Source organism: Chiloscyllium plagiosum, unplaced genomic scaffold (genome assembly GCF_037043375.1).
Source record: "Chiloscyllium plagiosum isolate Xiang-an unplaced genomic scaffold, Cpla_swu_hap1 HiC_scaffold_8, whole genome shotgun sequence".
Classification (NCBI taxonomy): domain Eukaryota; kingdom Metazoa; phylum Chordata; class Chondrichthyes; order Orectolobiformes; family Hemiscylliidae; genus Chiloscyllium; species Chiloscyllium plagiosum.
In genome coordinates this window covers 70106045-70130862 of record NW_028270146.1, presented here as the reverse complement: position 1 = coordinate 70130862, position 24818 = coordinate 70106045, and the positions used below count along the sequence as shown (strand labels likewise).

The 24818-nt window shown below is 38.9% G+C and overlaps 1 protein-coding gene across 11 annotated transcripts in view; it reads left to right on the top strand.

Annotated features, from left to right (window-relative positions):
- Nucleotides 1-24818, top strand: part of npas3 (neuronal PAS domain protein 3) — a 1348016-nt gene that overhangs the window by 1288365 nt on the left and 34833 nt on the right. For all 11 annotated transcript variants that reach the window (XM_087989951.1, XM_043697885.2, XM_087989958.1 and 8 more), the window contains 2 exons: nucleotides 10633-10826; nucleotides 12267-12373. In XM_087989951.1, coding sequence (XP_087846077.1) covers nucleotides 10633-10826; nucleotides 12267-12373 — 301 coding nt within the window. The remainder of the gene's footprint in view (nucleotides 1-10632; nucleotides 10827-12266; nucleotides 12374-24818) is intronic.

Genomic DNA, 24818 nt, shown 5'->3' with positions numbered 1-24818 from the left:
ATAACAAATCCAAGTATGACCTCCACAGAGCCATTAAGACAGCCAAGGACCAATACCGATCCAAAATAGAGACCCAGAAAAACATCCGTCAACTATGCCAAGGACCGAGTAACATCACAGGTTCTAAAAAGAGACAGTGCAAGATAGCAAACAATGACAGATCCCTCCCAGATCGTCTCAACGCCTTCTATGCTTGCTTTGAGCAGAATTTCGGTGGAGAGGTAACACCTATTCCAACAAGTCCTGACGAACCTATCCCGACTGTCACTGCATCAGAGGTCAGGTCAGTTTTCCTTAGTGAGAATCCAAAGAAAGTGATGGGACCAGACGGAGTACCAGGCCATGCGCAGATCAAATGACAGGGGTCTTCTCGGCCACCTTCAACCTCTCCCTGCCGCAGGCTACTGTCCCTGCCTGTTTCAAGAGGACCAACATCATCCCTGTGCCTAAGGAGGCTCATGCAGCATGTCTCAATGACTACCGCCCAGTGACCCTGACTTTGGTGGTCATGAAGTGCTTTGAAAGGCTGGTCATGGCATTAATCAACTCCAGCCTCCCCACTACTCTTGACCCACTCCAACTTTCCTATCGGACCAACAGATCCACGTCAGATGCCATATACCACTTGCCCTTCACTCCTCCCTAGAACACCTTGACACCAAGAACAGTTACGTAAGAATCCTACTCATCGACTACAGTTCAGCCTTCAACACTATTATCTCCTCGAGGCTGATTACTAAACTTAGTGATCTTGGACTAAGCCCCACTCTCTGCAACTGGATCCTCAGTTTCCTGACCCACAGGGCACAATCAGTGAAGATTGGGGACAATATTTCATCCTCACTAACACTCAACACTGGAGCCCCCACCAGGGGTGTGTACTCAGCCCCCTACTGTACTCACTGTATACCCATGACTGCATCACCAAATACCAGACTAATGCCATTTACAAGTTTGCTGATGACACCACCAGTCGGTCGAATCTCAGATGGCGACAAAACAGACTACAGACGGGAGGTGGAAGACCTGGAAAAATTGTGCACTGAGAACAACCTAGCTCTCAATGCCAACAAAACCTAGGAACTCATTATTGACTGTCAGTGGGATGTTACTCATGCCTCCCTACGCATTAACAGCACAGAGGTTGAATGAGTGGAGAGTATCAAGCTCCTGAGAGTGGTCACCCACAAAAAGCTCTCTTGGACTCTTCATGTGGATACACTGGTTACAAAGGCCCAACAGTGTCTCTTCTTCCTCAGGCAGCTGAGGAAATTTGGCATGATGGCGAATACCCTTACCAACTTTTATAGGTGCGCCATCGAGAGCATTCTATCTGGATGTATCACTAGCTGGTATGGCAACTGTACCATTCAAAATCGGAGACGGTTACAGAGAGTGGTGAACTCGGCCCAGACAATCACAAAGGCCAATGTTCCATCTATAGAATCCATCTACCAGGCCCGTTGTCAGGGAAAGGCTGCTAGCATTCTCAAAGATCCATCCCACCCTGGCATTGTTTTTCTACAATCTTGACCATCAGGGAGAAGGTACAGAAGCTTGAACACACGCACCAGCCAATTTCTCAACAGTTTCTACGCCACTGTTGTTAGAATACTGAATGGACTCACAAATTCTTAACATTTGCCTGTACCTGTATTTTGTTTTTGCCGCTGTTTACCTATTATTTACTTATCTATGCTACTTAACTCTATGATCTGCCTGTATTGCTCACAAGACAAAGCTTTTCACTGTGCCTCGGTACATGTGACAATAAATTCAATTCAAAAGCACATTATGCCATGATCAGTGAACTCTGTATTGATCATGATTTCCAAGTCATGGATGTGAAAACTCAGCTAGAAGGACTTATGGACTCTTCCCCCTATCTTGTCCCATAAATTGTTTTCCCTGACTGTAAACATCAAGGAAATTGTGGACATTGGACAACACATTTCATTACAACCCTGAGCATACTAAATAAAACTCAGCTGAAAGTAGTTCACAGATTCTGCTCCTTCATGTCAATGGTGATGGACATTCCATTATACCATTCCTTGATGCAGAAACTGATGCATTAATAATGCTGACTTACCTGTGCATGTGAGATAACATCAAGATAATCCTTGTATGGTGGTTAAAAACAGACAACTTTCAGACATCAAGAATATCTTTTGTGCATTGAGTGTAGCCTATCAGGACAAAATCACAGATATAGCTGTTCTCTCAATGACAGAATGCTCAAGTTTGTTAGCACTCATCAAACTGGGGGAACTTCATTGTCTCAAGAATGCTTGTTGGACAAGAGATGATCATAGCTGAGAGCTTTCTATATGGATAGTAAAATAAAAAAACAATAAATAACTGAGAATACTGGAAGTGTTTGAGAAGATTTGTAGCTCAGGTTGATGCTAAGTACGTAAGTTAGCTCACTGAGCTGGAAAGTTTGTTTTCCAATGTTTCGTCATCATACTAGGTAACATCATCAGTGAGAGTGGTATGTCATGCCTCTCTATTTATAGGTCTTGGTTTTTTTAAGGTGGGTGATGTCATTTCCGATTTTTTTTTAAAGGGAAGGTAGATGGGATCTAAATCGATATGTTTTAGATATCGATATCTGGTTATGCCTCTAAGAATTCTCATGCGTGTCTTTGTTTTGCCACCAGGATATATGAACACCAACTGGCCACCAAAAGACACGACCCACTATCACTAGTTTCCATACATACAGACAAAGAAGGACACCTCTTTGACTGGGACAACATACACATCCTAGGACAGGTGAAACAAAGACACGCATGAGAATTCTTAGACGCATTACATTCTAACCAGAACTCCATCAATAAACACAGCAACTTAGATCCTTTCTACCTTCTTTGAAAAAAAGAGCCGGTATTAACATCATCCATCTTAAGAAACGAAGACCTATAAATAGAGAGGCGGGACATACTACCAGTGCTTCCCCAGAGACTCTCACTGATGATGTTACCTTGTCATGGTTCCAAAGCATCTGAAAACCTTCTTGCTCAGCGAGCTAACTTACATACTTATACTGCAAATCTAAAAGGAAAACAAAATGGCAAAGGGTTCCTGGACCCGAAACATTAACTCTCATTTCTCTTCACAAATGCCAGACCTCCTCAGTTTTTTTCAATTCATGTTTTTTGTTTCAGACTTTCTATATGATGTGTTAGCCAAAGCCAAATGACCAGTAAGACACCTAACAAAGTTTCAGGGATGTTTTCAATGTGTAACATGAAGGCCCCAGCCATTACTTGTTGCACATGGAGTCAGGAACTAGTAAAAGAGGAAGATGGTGACACCGCTTGTGCATGACCATGGCTAGAGTGGTGTGGCAACAGAGGTAAATAAAAAAAATAACACTTGATAGCTTGTGCACAGCATTGGAGAAAAGCCTAGTTCTCGAGGCCTGGTTTATTTGAAGTGTGCCATATGAAAATACCCCAAATGAAATGGATTTGTTTGCTGCATCTCCGCCATGTTTTGTAAACGAAAAGATGTTGGTAAACACAATAATAGCTTGATTATTGATGGGTCAGTTTTATGTCAGATGTGTCAACAAAACAACATGACCTGAGTGGCTTCTGCATAACGTTTGAATGTTATAATTTGATCAGGTGCTGACAGTCACTGCATACTTAGAATACCCGAGTATAAACACACAAAAGAAATTTTAGTTCAGCCATGAAATTTTTGTGGCACAGATTTATTACACTGTGTCAGATCATTTGCCATTTATACTCTAATGCTTCATAAGTATATATGGTTTCACTCTTTCATAGTGCCGCTGTCTTTAATTTCTCAGCTGACTGACTATGGTGGCCTTTATATTTTCTGTAAGCATAGTCATCCAGCTTGCATTCGAACTGCAGCTCATATACGGACAGATTATGTACTTGTTTAATCACAGATCAATCACACTACATCTACCACGCTTCAATTCACTAACCTTGCAATCTGGTGCAAGTGCAAAGTTAATTGACAATTACAAATTGCATGGAAGCTAATCACTATTTCATTGCCAAGCTTACGAAAGATAAACATGAGATTGGAAAAGTTGTATTACATCTGGGATTGTAGGAAAAGAAATTATTCTGTGTAAATTTGCAGCCATATACTTTATGAAGAAGAAATTATTTCGCAGAATGGCATTAGCATTCATCGGATGCTTTTCAATCATTAAATAGAAGGATGTTCAGCATAATAGTGTTATAAACAGTGATGCCAGTCATAAAAACATGCAAGTATTTAAATGTCATTTACATTATACAACTCATTTTAGTAAACCTTTTTATCAAGTATTTTTCTTAAATAAGCAACAGAACTGTACTTAACATCATTGTTAGGGAATGGCTGTGTTTTTCTGTGTGGAATCCCAATCCCAAACAAATGCTTTTTTAGAAGAATCCTCTATGTTTCATTACATCTCCGAAATATAGCCAAGGTTTGTTCACTAGAATCTGTTTCTCAAATATTTTTGTCTGAATAAATTTACATAATCAAACTTGATCTTGACAGATGCTTTCAGAAATTATGTTACCTAAGGGCCGATATTGCTCCATATCAATGACATTGGTTGCCCTACCAGAACTGGGCTTCAGAATATTTGTAGTGTAATAGTGAAGAAGTTTCAAATATTTATTAGTTGTGATATATTTACCTGTTTTCCCTCAATAATCTCTGCAAAACTATATCTGAATGCAATGCCAGGCTTCCTTCAGCTTTCTATTTTCTATGCAGTTGGGAACTCACAGCCATGTAACACAAGACCAGGAACTCATCACGGTGAAGATTTCTTCTGTGTGTTATATGTGTAGCAAAATCGTGGATGTGTTTATAAAAACAGATTTATGGTGTGGCTGCACTTGATGCACAAAGGACCACATTCTTACATGAAGAAATTGAGGTAGCAAGTTGTATCTTACCAGTTTGTGCCCTAAAATGATTCTCTTTTATTAAAGCCAACAACTTATCTGATTTTTGAACATAATAGTGCATGATACATTCCCAACATTTTCATTGGAAATTGTTCGACAGATTTTCATAAGAAATACAACTTCCATTAAATTTCAGATCTAAGAATATTGTACCATTGACTCAACACTACTTCTTTTCTGTAGATCTGTTTGTTTAATTCATTTGCATGTAAGCACTTGAAATGTTCTAGTCTAGTGACAATAGTTAACAAATCCATTAACTGTCTGAAGCTTTCATTAGTTCACGAACAGCTGTCACAGTAAAATAGGAAACATTTTGATGTGTGTATATAAAGGTATGACATGCTGACATTATTCTGTAAAGCAGGCAGCTTCTCAAATAGCTTCATGACTAGAATATTTCTAACAGTAACAGAGGTGAGGTTACTTAAAAGCTGGTAAATATGATAGGAGTGCTTTTCTATATCTCAAACAAAATGGTTTCAAATTAAGCTATGTTCACAACATTGTATGAGGTAAGTCTCTTTCATTGGGTCAAAAAGATTCTGTTGTGTCACAACAATGGTAAAATATGGATCATCGATTTTCAAATCCATCATCTGATTTTAATACCTGAGACCTTCATGGACTAAAATGATGTAAATAAATGGAGGAAATATTAACTTACGATTGATGAAGTGGTCATCCAACCAGGTTGAGGCAAGTTCATGAAGCCAATCTTAGGTATTCAAAAACAGCTTGTGATGCAATTATTAATATTTTAGCAAGAGTCAATGAAACTCAGTGTCATGACAATGTATCATAACCCCAAACGACTATACATATTATTGCATATATAATTTCAAAACATGTTTTTTTTTAAAAGAAACAGACAGAAAAAAGACCACTGATGTTAATTTAGTGCTAACTGCCAAAGTCCTATATGGGACCCATGGATAGTCAAACCTGTAAAGTATCAGGGAAACTCCAGAGTGAAAGAGACATAACAAGAAGAGGTAATGAGATTAAAATAGATTAGATTCCCTACAGTGTGGAAACAGGCCCTTCAGCCCAACCAGTCCACACCGACCCTCCGAAGAGTAACCCACCCAGACCTAACTCCCTCTGACTAATGCACTTAACACGATGGACAATTTAGCATGGCCAATCCACCTGACCTGCACATCTTTGGATTGTGGGAGGAAGCAAAACACCCGGAGGAAACCCACACGGACAGGGTGAGAATGTGCAAACTCAACACAGACAGTCGCCTGTGGCTGGAATCGAACCCGGGTCCCTGGTGCTGTGAGGCAGCAGTGCTAATCACTGAGCCACCGTGCTGTCCTAAACCAGAGCACCTGAAGGAAACCCATACAGACACAGAGAGAATGTGCAAACTCCACACAGACAGTTGTCCGAGGCAGAAATCGAACCCAGATCTCTGGCGCTGTGAGGCAGCAGTGCTGACCACTGAGCCAATGTGCCACCCCGAGATGGCTGATTATCTCCCCCTTTCAACTGAAAGCCACCTATGCAGTTTTGCATTTCCAGTAATAAACAAATTAAGGGGTTAAAAACTGAATGCAAAGCTAGTCTGTATTTTCCAAGGGAATAGATGGGCTAATGGAAAAAGTTTTAAGAATGAACTAAGATTTGTGTGTACTGGCCTGGATTCAGGTACAAGTGTGCTAAGAAGGTCACAGTTGAAAATCCACCTACTGGTCCCCCCTGAATTGAATATACAAGTGGGCTAGAAGCCAACTAGGTAATAAGCGAGTCAAAAGAAAGCAGGAAAATAAAAGGATTCTCCCGCTGCCAGCCAACCACCATCAAAACAAACAGGGCAAAAGGATTTCCACCAACCTGCAAAAGCCAAGAATCCTGAAGTTAATGTCAAACTGTCAACATTCCACTATCAACTCCTCATCGACCATCTGTTTATCTTTTACCTTGTTTTTTGGACTCCCTTTATATTCCTAATGTGTGTGCATATGTTTTTATTAACTTTATTTACTTTCTTAGTAACTAATTAACTTATTCTTTTTGTTAACCTGTTTTGCCTGGTTAAATAAATTCGTTTTAAAACTTAAAACCTTTTGACAGGGAGAAAGGTATCCATATGGGAGCCATTCTTTGTAATTTCACTCTGTTATGACCAGCAAAGGGGGTGGATGAATGATATAGGGAAGTTGGTTCATCCCTCCTCAGTCATGGGTTTAATGATTTAGCGTATCTATCTAGAACCCTAAGAACATGGAACACCTCCTCTGAGATTTGGTTGTAACAATCAGATAGATATGACGATGTGAAGAAATCCTGTCCCCTTTTTGTGATTGATTCCTTGCTGGAAATTTCACACATTAGGATAAGAGTCATCTGAGATGGACTTGAAAAAAGCAATGAAGCCAAATGTGGAAATGTACACATGAACAGTATTTCAGGAAAACAACATTTAGGCAGAACAGAAATAGAAAATGGATGCATACTAGCGGAACATGGAAAGCTTGCTCTCTATCTCTCTGGCCTTCACTCTGTTTCTCTCTTTGCCTATGTGTCTATCAATGGCCCCAAATCTATTTTTATCTCCAAAAACAGCACCAGTAACTAAGCCAATTGGAAAAACAATCATTTACTGAGAACTGAAATATTATACAAATTTTACTACTGTTAAGGATATGAGACATTAAATAAAAGCCTGTGGTCTCAGGTTTGAACTCTCTCAACTAAATGATTCTAAGGACTTTTAAACTGTATATTCCTTATTCTTTTTATACAAGATACACTCCCCATTTAAACTTTATACCAATATTTATGCGTGTTTTTGATGTCACTTTCTACTTCATTCAGGGTTAGCATGTAATAAAAATCATCTGTCTTTCACTTAAGAAAAATTTGTAATTAGCTCCTTAATTTTGATTAGTATCTCATTTTAGTTGAAGTGTGATACAGCTGTGTGCGAAAAAGAAAAGAAAAAAACTAGTTTTAACTGATGGCAGGTTTAAAAAGTGGGGAAGCAATTCATTTCCCCTCACGTGGTCAAAACAAAATGCTTCAGTAATTCCATGCTGTCATTTTTTCAAATGTTTGTCACTTTCTCAAGGGTAGTACTGATAAGTTGATGATGTTTTGATGATACAGTCAAGGCGACTGAAGGATTTTTTCCCTTTTGTGCAAAGGTGCTGGTGGAGCACTGAGGTGATGCCACAGTGCACCTCAAGCATTGTTCAACCACAATTTTGACATTGACTCAAAGAAAAAAATACATTCTGGGTTTGACATTTTTAAAAAATGGCCCTGAGGCATATACTTGAACACATGTGAGATAAAATAAGATTATCCTGCATAAATGCTTACACAAGTATTTCACTCAGGGGTTCATATCAAAGAGATTTCTTTACCAGCTTATACCTGCCTTGTAACTGGATCTCAATTTTATGTTATGTGTTTTCCTGAGAATTCCTAGGAATTGATCATTCAAATTTCTTATGTATTTCTCTTCAATATTCACTCTGAGGATGATATTGTGTGCCAAACCATGAATTATAAAAAATCGATCTCCTTGTATGTAGGCATTAAAGTGCGATTTTTTTTCTACTATTCATTGTCTCAGTAGGGTTCCTAGTGTCAGTTTATATTTAGCTGCTTGGTAATATTAAAGTTTTTTTGACAATTTGTGATGTTTTGCCAAGGGCAGTCTTGAAGCAATGCATACGAAACTGCTCTGTGAAAATGACTTCAAAAAATATTCTGAGACAAATTCTACATGGAATTTTAATTTCAAATCATTTTTTGACATGTTGATTTTCAAAGACAAAAGTTAGAGATGGAATACAATTTACAGGCTCAGTGTGAGTTTGAAATGCTTTCAGCTAGTTTGCCAGTGTTGAACTTTATAAAATCTGGCTCTTAGCTATTCCGGAGTCAATGCACCACTTTCTCTTCACAGATTAATCACAATCAATCTCATGGAAAGATATGTTTTTCTAGTAGTGCACTTAGTCCATGTTTTTTTTCCTGATGCAGCCTCTTCACAATGACTGAGAATAGTGTCCTCAAAATCTGTACAAGAGTGGTTGATGAGATTTTGTAGAGCCTCTTAGAATGGTCTCTGTACAGAACTACACTTGAAGCAGACCACTCAAGAAATTGCAATAATACTGATGATGATATCACTTCAGTGAATGACTGTTTGTAATGAGTGCGTGAAGACTTCAAGAAAACTCTGCCTTCCCCAAATTAAGTTTACAAAACAAAATATCAGAGAGCTCTTAACTGTCAGACTTTTCCATAAGAGTTTCAAGTTAGCAGTTAACATTTCTCTTTCCCTTAAAAACCCCACGACATGTGTAGGAATAAACCCAGCCTGCATGAATAAAGGCAATAACTAACAGCCAATAGAAGGTGCATGCAACAAGTATAATACTGAAGTCATCTCAGCTCCAGGCTATTGATGCAAAAATTTCCAGAGAACTGGACTAGACCCAACCATCTTCGAGCAGCCATTTGGTCTGATGATTCATGGCAACTTTACCTTTATCTGCCAGTCAACAGAAACTAGGCAACAAATAAAGCATCCATCCATCAGATGCCATCCTTCAGTTATTGTGGTCCATTTACTCAAAGTTTACCTATCTACCATCAACAACTTAGTCATTAAGTGCAGCAACCAATCTGAAGAGTTTATGCTCGAAACATCGACTGTCCTGCTCCTTAGATGCTGCCTGATCAGCTGTGCTTTTCCAGCACCACACTCTTCGACTTTGATCTCTAGCATCTGCAGTCCTCACTTTCTCCTCCCTGAAAACAATAACAGCCAATCAACAGCCACTGAACCACAAAGATATATCAGCCAAGAACCAACACATCAATGGTGTTCAGGACAGAGCAGTAGGCCCTAAACTGTTCCCTCTCCAAGGTCTGTACTCTGTCATAGGAAGGCTTGCATGTTACTATGTCATTTAGCTTACTGATAGTAATATAAAACTCGACTGGGTTCACTCAAGACAAAAAACATCAGAAGATGAGGCCAGACTGAAGCTAATCCATCAACTAGTCTTTCTGGTGGGAGAACGAGAATCAAATAACTTTTTGTATCAAAAACATTCTTTCGTGGAAATAACTCACAGTTGAGATGCATTTCTTCCAGAATTGTAACAGAAAGAAAAATTAGATGCAAGAGACTTGGGTGCCACTTCAGATTATTCCTGTGTTAAGCTGTGTTAGTTTTGACCTGGTGTTAGGTATTACTTTACAACAAACATCCAATGGTGCATAATTATAAACAAGTTTCAGTGGTCTGCTGTTACCATGCCCTCACTAAGCACAAATGTATTTATTTCAGTCTTTCCTATAAGGTTCCTCAATCCATTTGTTGAAAATATATGAATTGTCAGAAAACTGTTAAACACTAACAAATAGTACATTCGCACTTTCTAAAATCCAATACTTAACTATTTTCCCTTTTGATGCAATTATTCAACAGAGGCATTTTGTACCCTTTTTTTTTCTCTCAATATTACCTTTCCATATCTGGAATCGTACCACATTGTGCTTTTTTTGTAAGTAATTCAAAAATACAAGGGGAAGAAAAAAAACTCATTGTATTCAACAGGTATTACATTCAAAGTGGCCAGTTTTCAGAAGATGAGCTGGCTGACAGCTAACATTTACACTTTGTAATATCATTACTGTGTTTCAGGTCATTCATATAACTGGACGGTTACGGTTGAGAGTATCTCTTTCACATGGACGTGTGCTGCCTACTCAAATTATAGGTCTAGTCGTTGTGGCTCATGCTTTGCCGCCTCCCACTATTAATGAAGTCAGGATTGACTGCCAAATGTTTGTCACCAGAGTAAATATGGACCTCAATATTGTTTACTGTGAAAATCGGTAAGCAATCTTACCTTTCATTTCTCTGAATTTCATGTTTCTTTATCTTTTAAATAAGGATGTGTAATTCCTTTTACTCATTTTTTTTTTACTTGATGATTCAATCCAAGCCACCATACAAGTGTACAGATGATAAACAGTCCATGCCATTCATGATTGGCTGCCTAACCTATGCAACAGCTGACTGGTGGCAGTGCATGTAATGTTTTCCGCTCAGTACTGCAAACATTGCCTGACTGACCCCCACTTGGTGCCTCTATTCATAGCTGAGCTCAAATAAGAAGGATGAGGGATTAATCCAATTATTTTATGCCCATATCAGTGTTTTAATGTTTTCTTAGATTTCTTAGATTCCCTACAGTGTGGAAACAGGCCCTTCAGCCCAACAAGTCCACACCGACCCTCTGAAGACCAACCCACCCAGACCCTTTCCCTTACATTTACCCCTGCACCTAACACTACAGGCAATTTAGCATGGTCATTTCACCTAACCTGTACATCTTTGGATTGTGGGAGGAAACCGGAGCACCCAGAGGAAACCCACGCAGACACGGGGAGAATGTGCAAACTCCACACAGACAGTTGTCCGAGATGGGAATTGAACCCGGGTCCCTGGTGCTGTGAGGCAGCAGTGCTAACCACTGAGCCACCGTGCCGCCCCATGAGCCACTGTGCCGCCCGTGCTGCAGACATGGTTTGAATCCTGCTATGGCACATAGTGAAACTTCAAATCAATGAAAATCAGGGGAAGAAAAACCTAGCTTAATGGTGACTGTATAACTATTGTCAATTGTATAAAAACCTAACTATTTTATAATCTCATTTAGGGAAGGAAGTCTGCTATTCTGACCATATCTGGTCGATATGTGGCTCTAGACCCACAGACCTTTAACTGCCCTGTCGGCAAATAGGGTTGGACATTTAATAGTCTTAGAGATATACAGCACTGAAACAGACCCTTTGATCCAACCAGTCCATGTCAACAAGATATCCTAAACTAATCTAGTCTCATTTTCCAGCACTTAGTCCATATCCCTCTAAACCTTTTGTATTCATATATCCATCCAGATGTCTTTTAAATGGTGTAATGTACCGGCCTCCACCACTTCCTCTGGCAGCTCATTCCATACAAGCACCACCCTCAGCGTGAAAAAGTTGCCCCTTAGATCCTTTTTAAATGTTCCCCTCTCACCCTAAACCTATACCCCCCTGTTCTGGGCTCTCCCACCCCAGGGAAAATGTTCATGTAGCCAGTGACACTCCCATAACACAAACATTTTTTTAAAAATTGCATCCCATAGCTCCCCATACGTTGTATATATTTGCATAATGGTGCATATTTCATTTTACTATACTGTATTTTCAAACCACTAATTTATTTTCTGAGGAACCATTCTATACTGTTTAATATTGATTCATTTCTGCTTCTGTATCCTGCAGGATTAGTGACTATATGGATCTAACTCCTGTAGATATTGTGGGCAAACGATGCTATTACTTCATTCATGCTGAGGATGTTGAAGGGATCAGGCACAGCCACTTGGATTGTGAGTATATAGCTAACTACAGTAGTAGACTGCAAATAAGCTTCATAGATGAATGTCACTTTGAGTAGAATTTCTTACAGAGTAAACTGTCCTTCACAGAATGTTGATAAAATAGATCCTTAAATGTGTTTGGAGAAGTTCCTGTTTGCACAGGTCCACAAACATCCCTATGGAAACTCAACAAGTTTTTTTTAATACTAAAATAAAGCCAGCAGCGTATTGCGATCAGACATGAACAATACAATAGTTTTGAAATTGCTATGTACATTTCAGGTTGATTCCAGTGCTTTGTTTGCAGAATGTGAGAGTCAGGATTTGTGTTTAACACTCAGTATACTGAGTCCCACATTTTAATGATGCCATTGCCTCATTGTCTTTCTGCGTTTTTTCTTTGGGTCTGATACAAGCCTTGGCCACCCTTAGTAACTGTTAAACTGTTTATTGTTATGCTGTACAATACAGCTGAAGGCTGAGCACTAAAGGGTCCAATTTCTTGGGAAAACACAAACACATGATTACTGAGGTCACAGGGACATCTCATTTTACCTCAAAAATGCATCTGCATACTCATTAAACCCTAAAATGACAGCTGTGGTAACAAATGCAAAGCAGAGAGCAGAGACTTATACATAGGGAGCAGACTGAATGAACTGGATGAACTGGATGAAAACAGTATGTCAGTGCGTAAAAACAGATTGTTCATCTCCTGAATGAAATAACGGGAGATCCAAGATATCTGAGACCCTTAAAAATAAGGGAAAGAACAGAAAATATAAAGGAGTTGTGAGAAAAGCTGTTTATAGATGGGTCTGAAAACTGCAAGAAAAAATTTACCGTATTTGTGAATAAAAGATCTTCAATTAAATCAAAAATATTACTGACTGTCAAGGGAGATAAAATTTTGAAATGGTACATTTTCTGCTATACAGTTAGGTTTTGGGTTCTTTCTCTAGCTGTCCATCACAGATATTCTCAGTAAACACACATGATTCCAGAAGTGATTAAATTCAGAGAATGGAAGGAGGAAATCTCATTTTTCCTCACTCTCTCAAAAGTACTACTAATTGTTTTAATAGTGACCCAGGAACAGGCTGCATATATCCTGTCTCAATGCTAGAATGGAGCATGATATTGAGAAATGTATTTGCAGAAACACATAAGAAGGGTATGTAGTTTAGTTTGATCTTAGAGTAAGATAAAAGGTTGGCGGCACATCAAGGGCTGAAGGGCCTGTACTGTGCTGTACTATTCTATGATCCATGATATGCATCCTGATTCTTTCATCCATCTGAAGAAATGTAAGACATGATTTTATCATTAGCTAAAAGGTTACTGAAATATGGTGCACAAAATCCTGTTAACATGTGATGTTGCAAAGTATTAACAAGCGCACACAGTACCATGCAACAATCAACTGATCATTTTAACCCGATTGACTTGTGTTTTACAGGTAAAGCAATATTCTCAGTAAGTTTTCTGTTTGCTAAAGTTTGCAATTATAAATTTTGTACTATCTGCAGGTACAGTGTTATGTGCAGACACAAACCTTTTAATCACTATCTTCATTTGTGTCTGTCACATTGCATGGAAATTAATTCTCAAGGGATGCAATCATAAATTTAGACAAATATGACACAGCCTCTGAACAGCTGTTGTTTACTAATATGGGCTGACATTGGCCAATGCAATTAGAGTTCAGTATTGCAATATGTCATCATTTAGAGGCACCCAAAGCAAGTATGTTGATTCACAACATTTAATTGAAGCATTTCTTCACAGTTCAGATTTGTTTGCATGGGCCTCTAAGATCTATTTACTGTGTAACACATATGTGAATTGCAATAGAGGATGTTGCTAATAACTTCTATGTTTCACCAGAGAAATATTAAAATTTTGGGCTGAAATCCAGATTTCTTCTCAGATTCATTTTTCGTACAGTCGTTAAATTTGCCATTTAGCAGAACAGACCACAATTTTCATTGTTATGGAGTTGAGGCATATCTCCAATGAGCCATTTTAAAATTTGTTCATGAGACACGAACATCACTAGCTGGCCAGCATTTATTGTCCATCCCTAGTTGCCCTTGAGACGGTGGTGGAGAGCTGCCTTCTTGAATCACTGAATTCCATGTGGTGTCAGTACACACACAATGCCCTTTGGAAGGGAATTCCAAGATTTTGATCCAGAAAGAATGACGGAACAGTGATATATTTCCAAGTCAGGATGGTGAGTGGCTTGAATGGGAGTTGCTTATAGTTGTGTTCCCATTATCTGCTGCCCTTGTCTTTCTACATGAAAATGGTCATGCATTTGGAAGATTCTGCCTAAATGTCCTTGGCAAATTTCTGCAGTGCATCTTGTAGATAGTACGTACTGCTGCTACTGAGCATTGGTGGTGGTAGAGACTGCATGCTTATGGATGTGGTACCAATCAAGTGGGCTGTTTTGTCCTGGATGGTGTCCAGCTTCTTGGGTGTTGTTGGTGCTGCACACATCCAGTCAAAGGGGGAGCATTCCATCACACTCCTGACTTGTGCCTTGTAGTTGATGGACAGGCTTTGGAAAGTCAGGAGGTGAGTAACTCACTGCAGTGTTCCTAGCCTCTGACCTGCTGCTGTAGCCACTGTATTTATACAATGAGTCAAGTTGAGTTTCTGGTTAAGGATAACCCCAGACTGTTAATGGCGGGATTTTCAGTGATGGTAACATCATTGAATATCAATGAGCGATGGTTAGATTGTCTCTGATTGGAGATGGTCATTGTCTGACATTTGTATGGAATAAATATTAGTTGCCACTTGTCAGCCCAAGCCTGGATATTGTCCGGATCTTGTTGCATTAGAACATGGACTGTTTTTAGTATGTGAGGAGTTGTGAAAGATGCTAAACATCAGCAAACATCCCCATTTCTAACCTTATGATGGTGAAGGTCATTGATGAAGCAGCGGAAGATAGTTGGGCTGAGGACATTACTTGATGGAACCCCTGCAGAAATGTCCTGGAGCTGAGATGACTGCCCTCTAACAACCACAATCATCTTCCTATGTATCAGGTATGACTCTAACCAGTGGAGTGTTTTCCCCTTGATACCCATTGATTCCCGTTTTACTATAGTTCCTCAATACCACATTCAGTCAAATGCAACCTTAATGTAAAGAGCTGTCACTGTCACCTCATTTCTGGAATTCAACTCTTCTGTCCATGTTTGAACCAAGGCTGTAACGAGGTCAGGAGCTGAGTGACTCTGGTGAACTCAAACTGGGCGTCAGTGAGCAGGTTATAGCTGAGCAGGTGCTGCTTGATAGAGTTGTTGATGATACCTTCCGGCTTTACTGATGATCGAGAGTAGACTAATGGGGCGGTAATTGGCGGAGTTGGATTTGTCCTGCTTTTTGTGATCAAGACATACCAGGTAATTTTCATACAGTAATGCACCCCTCATCTGGGCTGACTGTCTTGCTTTGGGGTCATTTACGTTGGTTCAGCAGATTTCTCTGGCAAAGGCAAAGCCTGTGTACAATGACTGCAGTTTGATCTCAAGACTGTGGACACTCCTCCACGGTGCCAGCTGAAAATTATCAGAATGTTTTTAAATCATTCCAGGGCATGGCACTGGTACACAGATTTCCCAGGCATAGTATTTTAGTAGCTACAATCTGATCCATTGCAATGCTGCATGCCAGAGAGGCACATGTTCTGTGTATTCTGCACTGTTATGCCAAAATATTGGAAATACGGCTGATGGTGCCTTTTTGTGATTGAATATGATTACACTTTTGACAGAAAACCAGCATAATATTAAAGTAAGTTGAAATGCAGCAAAGAGTGCATGGACACTTTTGCTGTCCCAATCCTATTGAAGAATCAACGAGCGAGACTGGATAATTACAGCCCAGTCATACCCTAGGATAACAGGATTTTCTGCCAGATGTGTAGCCTTCCACTGTGCATAGAATCTGGAAAGTCTGCTTCCCCTCAGGACCACTTACAGGATCAGAATAATACACAGACCTTGGGACAAGTGCTATTTCTTTGGGCACCACTGAAGAAAGTTTTTCTAACATGTTAATGAGCTTCAGTAACTAACTGGCAGATCCAGCTTCTTGTCATGGGACCTGGATTTGTTGTGGATCCTATTAAAGTAGCATGGTAGCAAAACCATGAGCGTAATTAGCGGGAATAGAAATGGAAAACAAGTTGCTCCTTTGTAACTGTGCCAATATAACACTCCTCCCTCACAGTGAGACCCTACCCAGAGATATAAACATCGATGTTAACCCTCCCTAGCTGGACTTTGAGGTATTTAAAAACTGGAAAAAGTGCAGAATGTGATGCAAACCTGCATTCTATATATGTACTTTCTTTTTAACTGAAAGATCTTTAAATTAGATTCTCTGTGAAATTAGAAGAGCTTAAATTGAATTTTACAGCTGCTACACAGATTTCTTTGGTGTGGGAGACTTCCTTAAGGTAAATATTTCTGTCAGCCATCCTTATTTCTCTATACCCATCAACAAAGCCTTGAGCCTTTCCCTACCCTGATCACACCAACCCCAATTATCAACACCTTTCCCAGGCTGATAGAGATTTCTTGTCCCACCATCAATTGCCAGGGCCATTTCAAAGGGTCCTTCATTGCAACTATGCCCCACTGGTCTTTTCTCCTATACACTGACCAGTCTGTTAGTTTACTTGGCTGCCAGACAGGTGATGAACCCAGAAAATACTAATGCCAACCAGCTGATAAAACTGGCAGTGCCAGGAGGGACATAAACAAGTCTCGGGAGGGATTGTGCAGTGTCAGGGCATGTGGTGAACACTGTAGGGCCCTCGGAATGGGTTGAACAGTGTAAGGTCAAAGGTGACCACTATCAGGAGGGATTGTGCCTGATGTGAGTAAGGGGTGAGCAGTGTCAAGTGGGAAATTGGCAGGGTAGGGTGATTATGTTGAATATTGTTGGGCATGTGGAAGGGGTGAGCAGTTGAAGGGGTAACAGTATTGACCGGGGAAACCTAAAATTAAAGACAATTAACAAGTACATTTAAAAACTGTGATATTCACTGAACTGTGAGCAGATCTCGCAAGGCATGTCTTCAGTTTGTGATGTGTAAAGGGCAAGTGGTATCACTGCAATTATACCTCATTACTAGACTTTACAACTCATCACTCCGCTAGATTCAAGCTATAGATGAGACAGGTAACTCCTAAGATGTCAGTGTAAAACTGAAGGGCCATAGGTCCTGCACTGATGGTGTGATCTGACCCATTATAAATATTTCTAATGTTTTCAACCCTTCTGTGCTCGTTTTGACCAGCTGTCACTTCCCTTCCAGCACGAGAAGAGATGCGCTCCAGTTGACATTAATTCAAAAACAAGTCAGGGAGAATCAGTAGCACAAAAATGACAAGGACTGGTAAAATAACTTCGTTTACCTTACATTAATTGTAAACAGTGGTATTGGGCATCCACTATTTTAATCTATAAATGTGTCAGTGTATAATAAATACATAGAACATTATTGCTAAATGGCAGAGAGGGTTATGCTTATCACAAATAATTAAACATCAGAGCTTCAATTTTCAGCCATAAATGAAATTGACAGGTGATTAAGAGTTCAAACATTGCACAGATGATCATTGCTTTGAACATGCTGCTTTTTGCATGTTTTGGCTTTGGTATTTTCCAATGGTGCTTATCTCCATTGCACAACCCTGCCAGTTATAAACACTAAAGACTTACAACACCTATCTCTTGTCACGTGCATAACATCAGCTGAGATTTCACAAAGCTTCTGTATTATAAAGATACATCTGTTATCTCCAGCTGATGTAAGATATAAAACTTGGCTTGTATCATAGCATCCCTACAATGCAGAAGGAGGCCATTCAGCTCATCAAGTCTGCACTGACCATCCAAAGAACATTCCACCCAGACCCAGCCCCCATTGTATACCATAATCCTACATCTGCCAGGCCTACACATCCCTGAACACAATGGACAATCCACCTAACCTGCACATCTTTGGACTGTGGGAGGAAACAGGAGCACCCGTAGAAAACCAGTGCGTAGAAGGGAAAAACATGCAAATTCCACACAAAGAGTCACCCGAGGATGGAATTGAACCTGGATCCCTGGTGGTGTGTGGCAGCAGTTCTAACCACTCAGCCTCTGTGCCATTTCAGGTTTGAAGTCAGAGGCTTCATGGGATCAGCATCATGGAGGCCAGTAATAGAGCTTCAAGTTGATAAAATGCAGTCTTTAACACACATTTCTATCGCCGTGTGTGGGAATGTTGTGGTTGGTACCAAAGGAGCATTTTTGGCCCACTATCTTGGTGTAGAAGTGGTTTATTTGGCTGGAGATCCATGCAAGCTCACTGGGGAGCTTGGAGCAAGCTAATTACCTCAGATCAGCTGTTACAGAAACAGCATATCTTGCTGACGGAAGTACAGCTAACAAAAGTTCTGAAAGGAAATGCTGGCAGCTCCTCCTGCACTATTCTCAATAAGTCTTCTCAAATAAACAAGAATGCAGATTGTGGGAGTGCAGATAATTGAGTGTGTACCGTATGTGTTTTTCAAATGCCTTCATCCGAACCACATTCATGTGTGACTGAAGGTAAAATCCACAAGCTTGAAAAGAAGAAAGGTCTATTTTGGTAAAGTTGGCTGAAGGGTAAAGGCTCGCAAGAATTTTGGAACTCCCTACTGCTCTTTAAAAAGTGTAACTTGATGGGTAGAGTAGCCAGAACCTCAGTTTAGTGGGTTTTTTCTAAAACACTGCCCTTCCAGCATTGCAGTACTCCCTCGGTACTGCATTGAAGAAATATCCAATATTTTGTGTTCAGTGTTTGGTGAGGAAATATAAAACACAGCCTTCTGACTGAGAGGCATAACTGCTGCCCACAAAGTTACAACTAAAACTGCCAATTTCAATAATTCTCCAACAATCCTGCCTCCATTGACACTACCAAGCTGGTTTTGTTGTATAATTGTAAACATAAAACTTAAAATATAAGCCTGTCACAGATAATATGTAGTTCAGAGTAATGATTGATGCATAACTATTCCAGAGAACCAATAAAACTGTATAGAAAATGAAATAAAACCTATATTTTAATTTGAAAGCTAAATTAGCTTGACAGTTTTAGGTTCCTATTGTGTAGAGTTACAAAAACACTTAGTATTTAGGGTGTAGGTTTGCTCGCTGAGCTGTAGGTTTGATATCCATAAACCTCAACCTGAGCTACAAACCTTCACAAACCTTGCAAAAACACTTAGTATTTAATACAGTTTGGAGGACTTGAGTTTTGAAGGATTGTGAATAATAGAGGTATTTCTAGCCTGTGGACCTACCTGTAGCACTTTACTTAAAATAAGTCATTGAAAATTCACTGTGGAACTGCAGATTTTTTTTAACCAAGGCTTCTAAGAAATCATAGACTGGCGATAGTTGCTTGCTTGCAGAGTTGTTTGTTTTATATGACTTAGTTGGAGAGTAGCCAACTAAAAACAAGCCAAGCTGGGAAAAAGCCTGCTAAAAGCAAGCAGAGTTGGAAGAAAGTTTCTCAGAACGAGTTGAAGTTGGAGAAACACTTGTAATGAACAAGCTGTCCAACTGATTTTTCCCAGATGTAAAAAGTGAACTGCCTGCAGCAACTCAGAGTGAAACCTATTTGTTATTTTGAATGAGTGATTGAAAAATAATCTCAAACTTTTTACTACCTGAGAAAGAAGTGTTTGCACGTTTTCAGTCTACAAGAGACAGCCATGCATGATTAGTGATTTGACCACACATGCCAGATCATCAAAGCAACAGACTCCAGAATAATATCCTCTTGCCTCCAAGAATAACCCATTGGCCAAAGTGTTTTTTTGCAGAGAGTTTTTTTGCCCTCTTTTCCTGAAGCATGAAGATATGTGTTTTGGGGATATTTAGAGAGAGATGGGCATTTGTTCTTCTATATTACTGACAAGGTATGTTAACAATTATTCTATATTTATTGAATAACCTTTATTTGATATAAATCCATAATTATTTAAAGAAACTGAGTTGGTGGATTTTTTTGCTTAAAGCCTGATATCAATAAAGAACTTAATCAGTCACCTTGATAACTGGGAGAAGCATCTTTGAGTTTGTTACCCAAGGAGTAGTGGGATTAAAGGAACAGTGCACTCTTCCAGTCTCAGTTATATTAATAATCATAAGTGTTTACAAAACACTGAAAATTAAGCGGTATTATAACTTAAAAGTTTACAACAGGTTTTCTAGTACATTATGAAAATCCAATAATATTCATTACTAAATATGTAACAATTGAGAGATAAAAGGTTTTTTTGGACAGTAAATTTAAATGTAGCATATCTAAAGGGATCATGTGACCTGTTCTGCCATCTACCTGTTGTAAACAAAGATGACTTTATGTTAGTGATCAAAGGAAGGCTTAACTTGCTTGTTATTTACATTTGGAGACAATGGCAGCAGTCTCTGTGTTTGCAATGATTAGACTTAGAGTCTCCCAAAGACTGAGAAAAGTATCAGGTTGTAAACAGTTGTGCTGTAAACTGGCCATTTACTTCTAAGTTGAAAAGAGAGCTTAGAGTTAAAATTAAGCAATTAGTATTTCTATCTGAACAAAAGGTGAATGTGCTGTATGTCATTATGGGAAAGAGCCGAAAAAGCATTTTTTGTGATGGTATTACAGACTTCTATATAAATCAATGAAAATCAAAGATAGCAGTATCCAGGGGGCAAAATGGAAAGAAAAGCTGCTTGAATTTGCAGAGCTACTCCAGCTGGATGTGGAAGGGAGACAGTCTCTAATCGAAAGGATGCATCATACAATCATCTAAGGATTCCAAGTGATATGCCATGGAATAGCTAGAGAGAAGAAGGATCATCAGAACACACTAGATTTAATTAATTTTCCAAGAACTGAGAAACACAATGGTCACTCATAGTTACTACTCAACAAAAAGAGGACATAGGAACACGCTGAAAGTTAAAACTGTTTGTCAAAAGGACTGTAATTTTGTGGATCACATGATGGGTGACTTCACATTTTCTGTAAAGTACAAGTTGCCTACAAAAGATGATCGTATTTAGTCAATAGTTTATTTTGGTCATTTGGTACAGTAATTGCTTAAAATGTCAAATCTTGACATATCATTAAGTGAAAGAACAAATTTATTTTTAAAAGTTATACTGAAATAATGCTGTAGTTAATGCAACATCCAAATTGAAAATTTGAGTAGAATCATAAAAGAACATCTTTTAACTAGATTTTGCAGTCTGCGGCAAAATGAGGTCAATTTTGCCGATGACTGCAAAACAGGTTGTAGGTTAATTTGAATCTAGCACTCTGTCATGGGAACGCCTGGCATCTAGTATTGTTAAAAAAAATAGGAAGCAGCTTACATGAAAGGATTTTCAAAGGTAGAAAATCAAGAAGTTAAAAACATTCATTTTATTTTTTTAAATTATTTTCAGAGAGGAAAATAAAGATTGGGACATACAAATGACATTTCAGTTTCTCCCTTAATCACATTTTAACATTGTTGAAAAAACTATATTGAATTTATTATCATAACAGAAAAATTTAAAATCCCACAAACATACATTAGGTTTTCAGAATCAGAGAAGTTGTTCCGAAGTACTGCTAAAATTGGCATGCTTTTAAAAACCTATAGTCCCTTTTTCAATGAGGTGGAGGTGTTGGTGTTGGACAGGGGTGAACAAAGTTAAAAATCACACAACACCAGTTTGTAGTCCAACATGTTTATTTGGAAGTACAAGGTTTCAGAGCACTGCAGTGTTGTGTGATTTTTAACTCTTTCAATGAGGTGTAACTTCTTAAAAGACTTTTAACAGTGAGAATAATAGCAAAAGTAATAGTGCAAAAGTGGAAGTTGCTGTGAGTTCAGTGATTCCTATTTGAGTATATTCTAGGACATTTTAGTAGTAATTTTGAGAAGCACGGAATGATTGGCAGCATCTTTGGATTTCTACTTTTAACTGTACAAATGCAAACTCCAGAAGTTTTTGTCAATTTCAGAGGCGTAATGATGCTGAAAGCTGATAATTTCACACCAGGCCAATAAATAATAACACTGTGAGTTTTAGAATCAAATAATATTTCACTCTAGATTTCTTATCCATTTTTAAATTTCAAATATAATTTTTTGAGAAAATCTGGAGGAATTCTAAATACAGATACCTGCAAAGTTTGCGTTAAAACACTATTATCTGGTATAGTCATAAAGTTTATACAGCACAGAAACAGACCCTTTGGTCCAACTTAACCATGCCGAACAAGTTTCCCAAAACTAATCTAGTCCCACATCCCTCTAAATCTTTCCTGTTCATGTACCTGTCAAAGTGCTTTTTAAACATTGTAACTGTACCTGCATCTACATCTTCCTCTGGCAGCTTATTCCAGATACAAACCACCTTCTGTGTGAAAAATGTTGCCCCTTAGTCTGTTTTAAATCTTTCTTCTCTCACCTTAAAAATATTCCCCTAGTTTTGACCTCCCCCACCAGAGAGAAAAGACCCTGACTATTTACCTCATCTATGCCCTCAAGATTTTATAAACCTCCATATTGTCACTCTCAACCTCCTACTCTACAGTGAAAAAAAGAGGGCTGTCCAGCCTCTCCTCATACCTCAAACCCTCTAGTTCAACAGCATCCTGGTAAAACTTTTCTGAACTGTCTCCAATTTACTAATATCCTTTCTATAGCAGGGCAACCAGAACTGTCTTCAAAACCGTGGTGGCTTCATTGATATCCTATACCACTTCAGCATGGCACCCTGTCTCCTATACTCAATGGTGTGAGCAATGAATGCAAACATGCTAAACACCTTATACACTATGTACATGAACCCTTAGGTCTCACTGTTTGACAACATGGCCCAGGGCCGTAGCATTAACTGTGTAAGTCCTGTCCCTGTTTGCTTTACCAAAATGTAATATCTCGCATTTATCCAAATTAAACTCCATCAGCTACACCTCAGCCAATTGGCCCATTTGATCAAGATCCATTTGTAATTTTAGATAACCTTCTTTCCTGTCTGCTATACCACCAATGTTTAGTAATCTGCAAACTTACTGAACATTCCTGCTAAACTCTCATCCAAATAACTTAAATAAATAACAAACAACATGACTGGATCAAGCACTGAGTTTGTAAGGGAAAACAGAAAGTTGTGGAGAAATTCAGCAAATTTGGCAACATCTGTAGAGAAAAATAGAGTTAATCTTTCAAATCCAGTGACCCTTTGTGAGAAGTTCTCACGAATGGTCGCTGGAACTCGAAACATTAATGTTTTTTCTCTCTACAGATGCTGACAGACCTGAGTTTCTCCAGAACTTTGTGTTTGTGTTTGTATTTCAGATTTACAACATCTACAATTCTTTGTTTTCATATTACTAAGTTTATGAAGGTCAATGTCAAACAGTGAGGTAAAGAAGACGATGAATGAAACCTCATCAGAACACTGATCAAGGTAACTGTACAGCACTTGTGCGACTTGGATAATGTTTCACTTAAGCCTGTATTGGCTTTGTCAGGATTACCTCCACCCAAAAGATTGTCGCCTGTTCCCACCCTCCTATATGTCCTTTGTATTCTTCAGTTTCAAAGCTTTCATCACCTTATCACTGTGCTAGGCAGACAGCCAACTGAGTACAATAGTGCCTTTGTTCAACTTGAGAATTACAAAAACGGAAAAATCATTGTGGAGACATTTCAGTGGTTGCTTAATTGATCAATCCAGAAAATGGAAGATTGCATCAGCAATCAAAACTTCATCCAACAAGTTGCTTTGATAAGCAAGTTAAAAGCACAGAATATCTACTGTCAATTCATCCTTGTGTGAATCTAGACATACTTGCTCATGTAAATTTGTGCTCATCCACATGTAATTTTTGGTACTCTGCAATTGTATCTTCCTGCACATCTCTTCTAGTGCTGGTTAAATCCTTAACATGACAATAAGCAAAACTATTTTCTAATAGAATCAAGATTGTTCCCAGTCATTTTTTTTCCTTCCAACAATCCCCCAAAATTGACTACACCTGTGAGGTACCATGGCTGATACAGCAGATTCTCTTAGAATCCATCGAATATGAAAAGCAAAGCTGAATGCCAGTCAGAGTCAAAATTTGAACTTAAAAATTTTCTGTGATAAAAAATCAGTGCTACTGCTAAAGCAAAATGAAAGCTATATGTAAATGGAATATCCAGCTAATGAAAACCTGGTTCAGTATTCACACTCGCCACTTTGCTGTTGAATTAAATGCAGCCAAAGGTCAGTTTTCTGATTTCTGTTCACCACTTTACCAATCATGTGACATAGAGTCAGAGATATACAGCACGGAAACAGACCTCTCGGTCCAACTTTTCCATGCCAACCAGATATCCTAAATTAATCTTGTCCC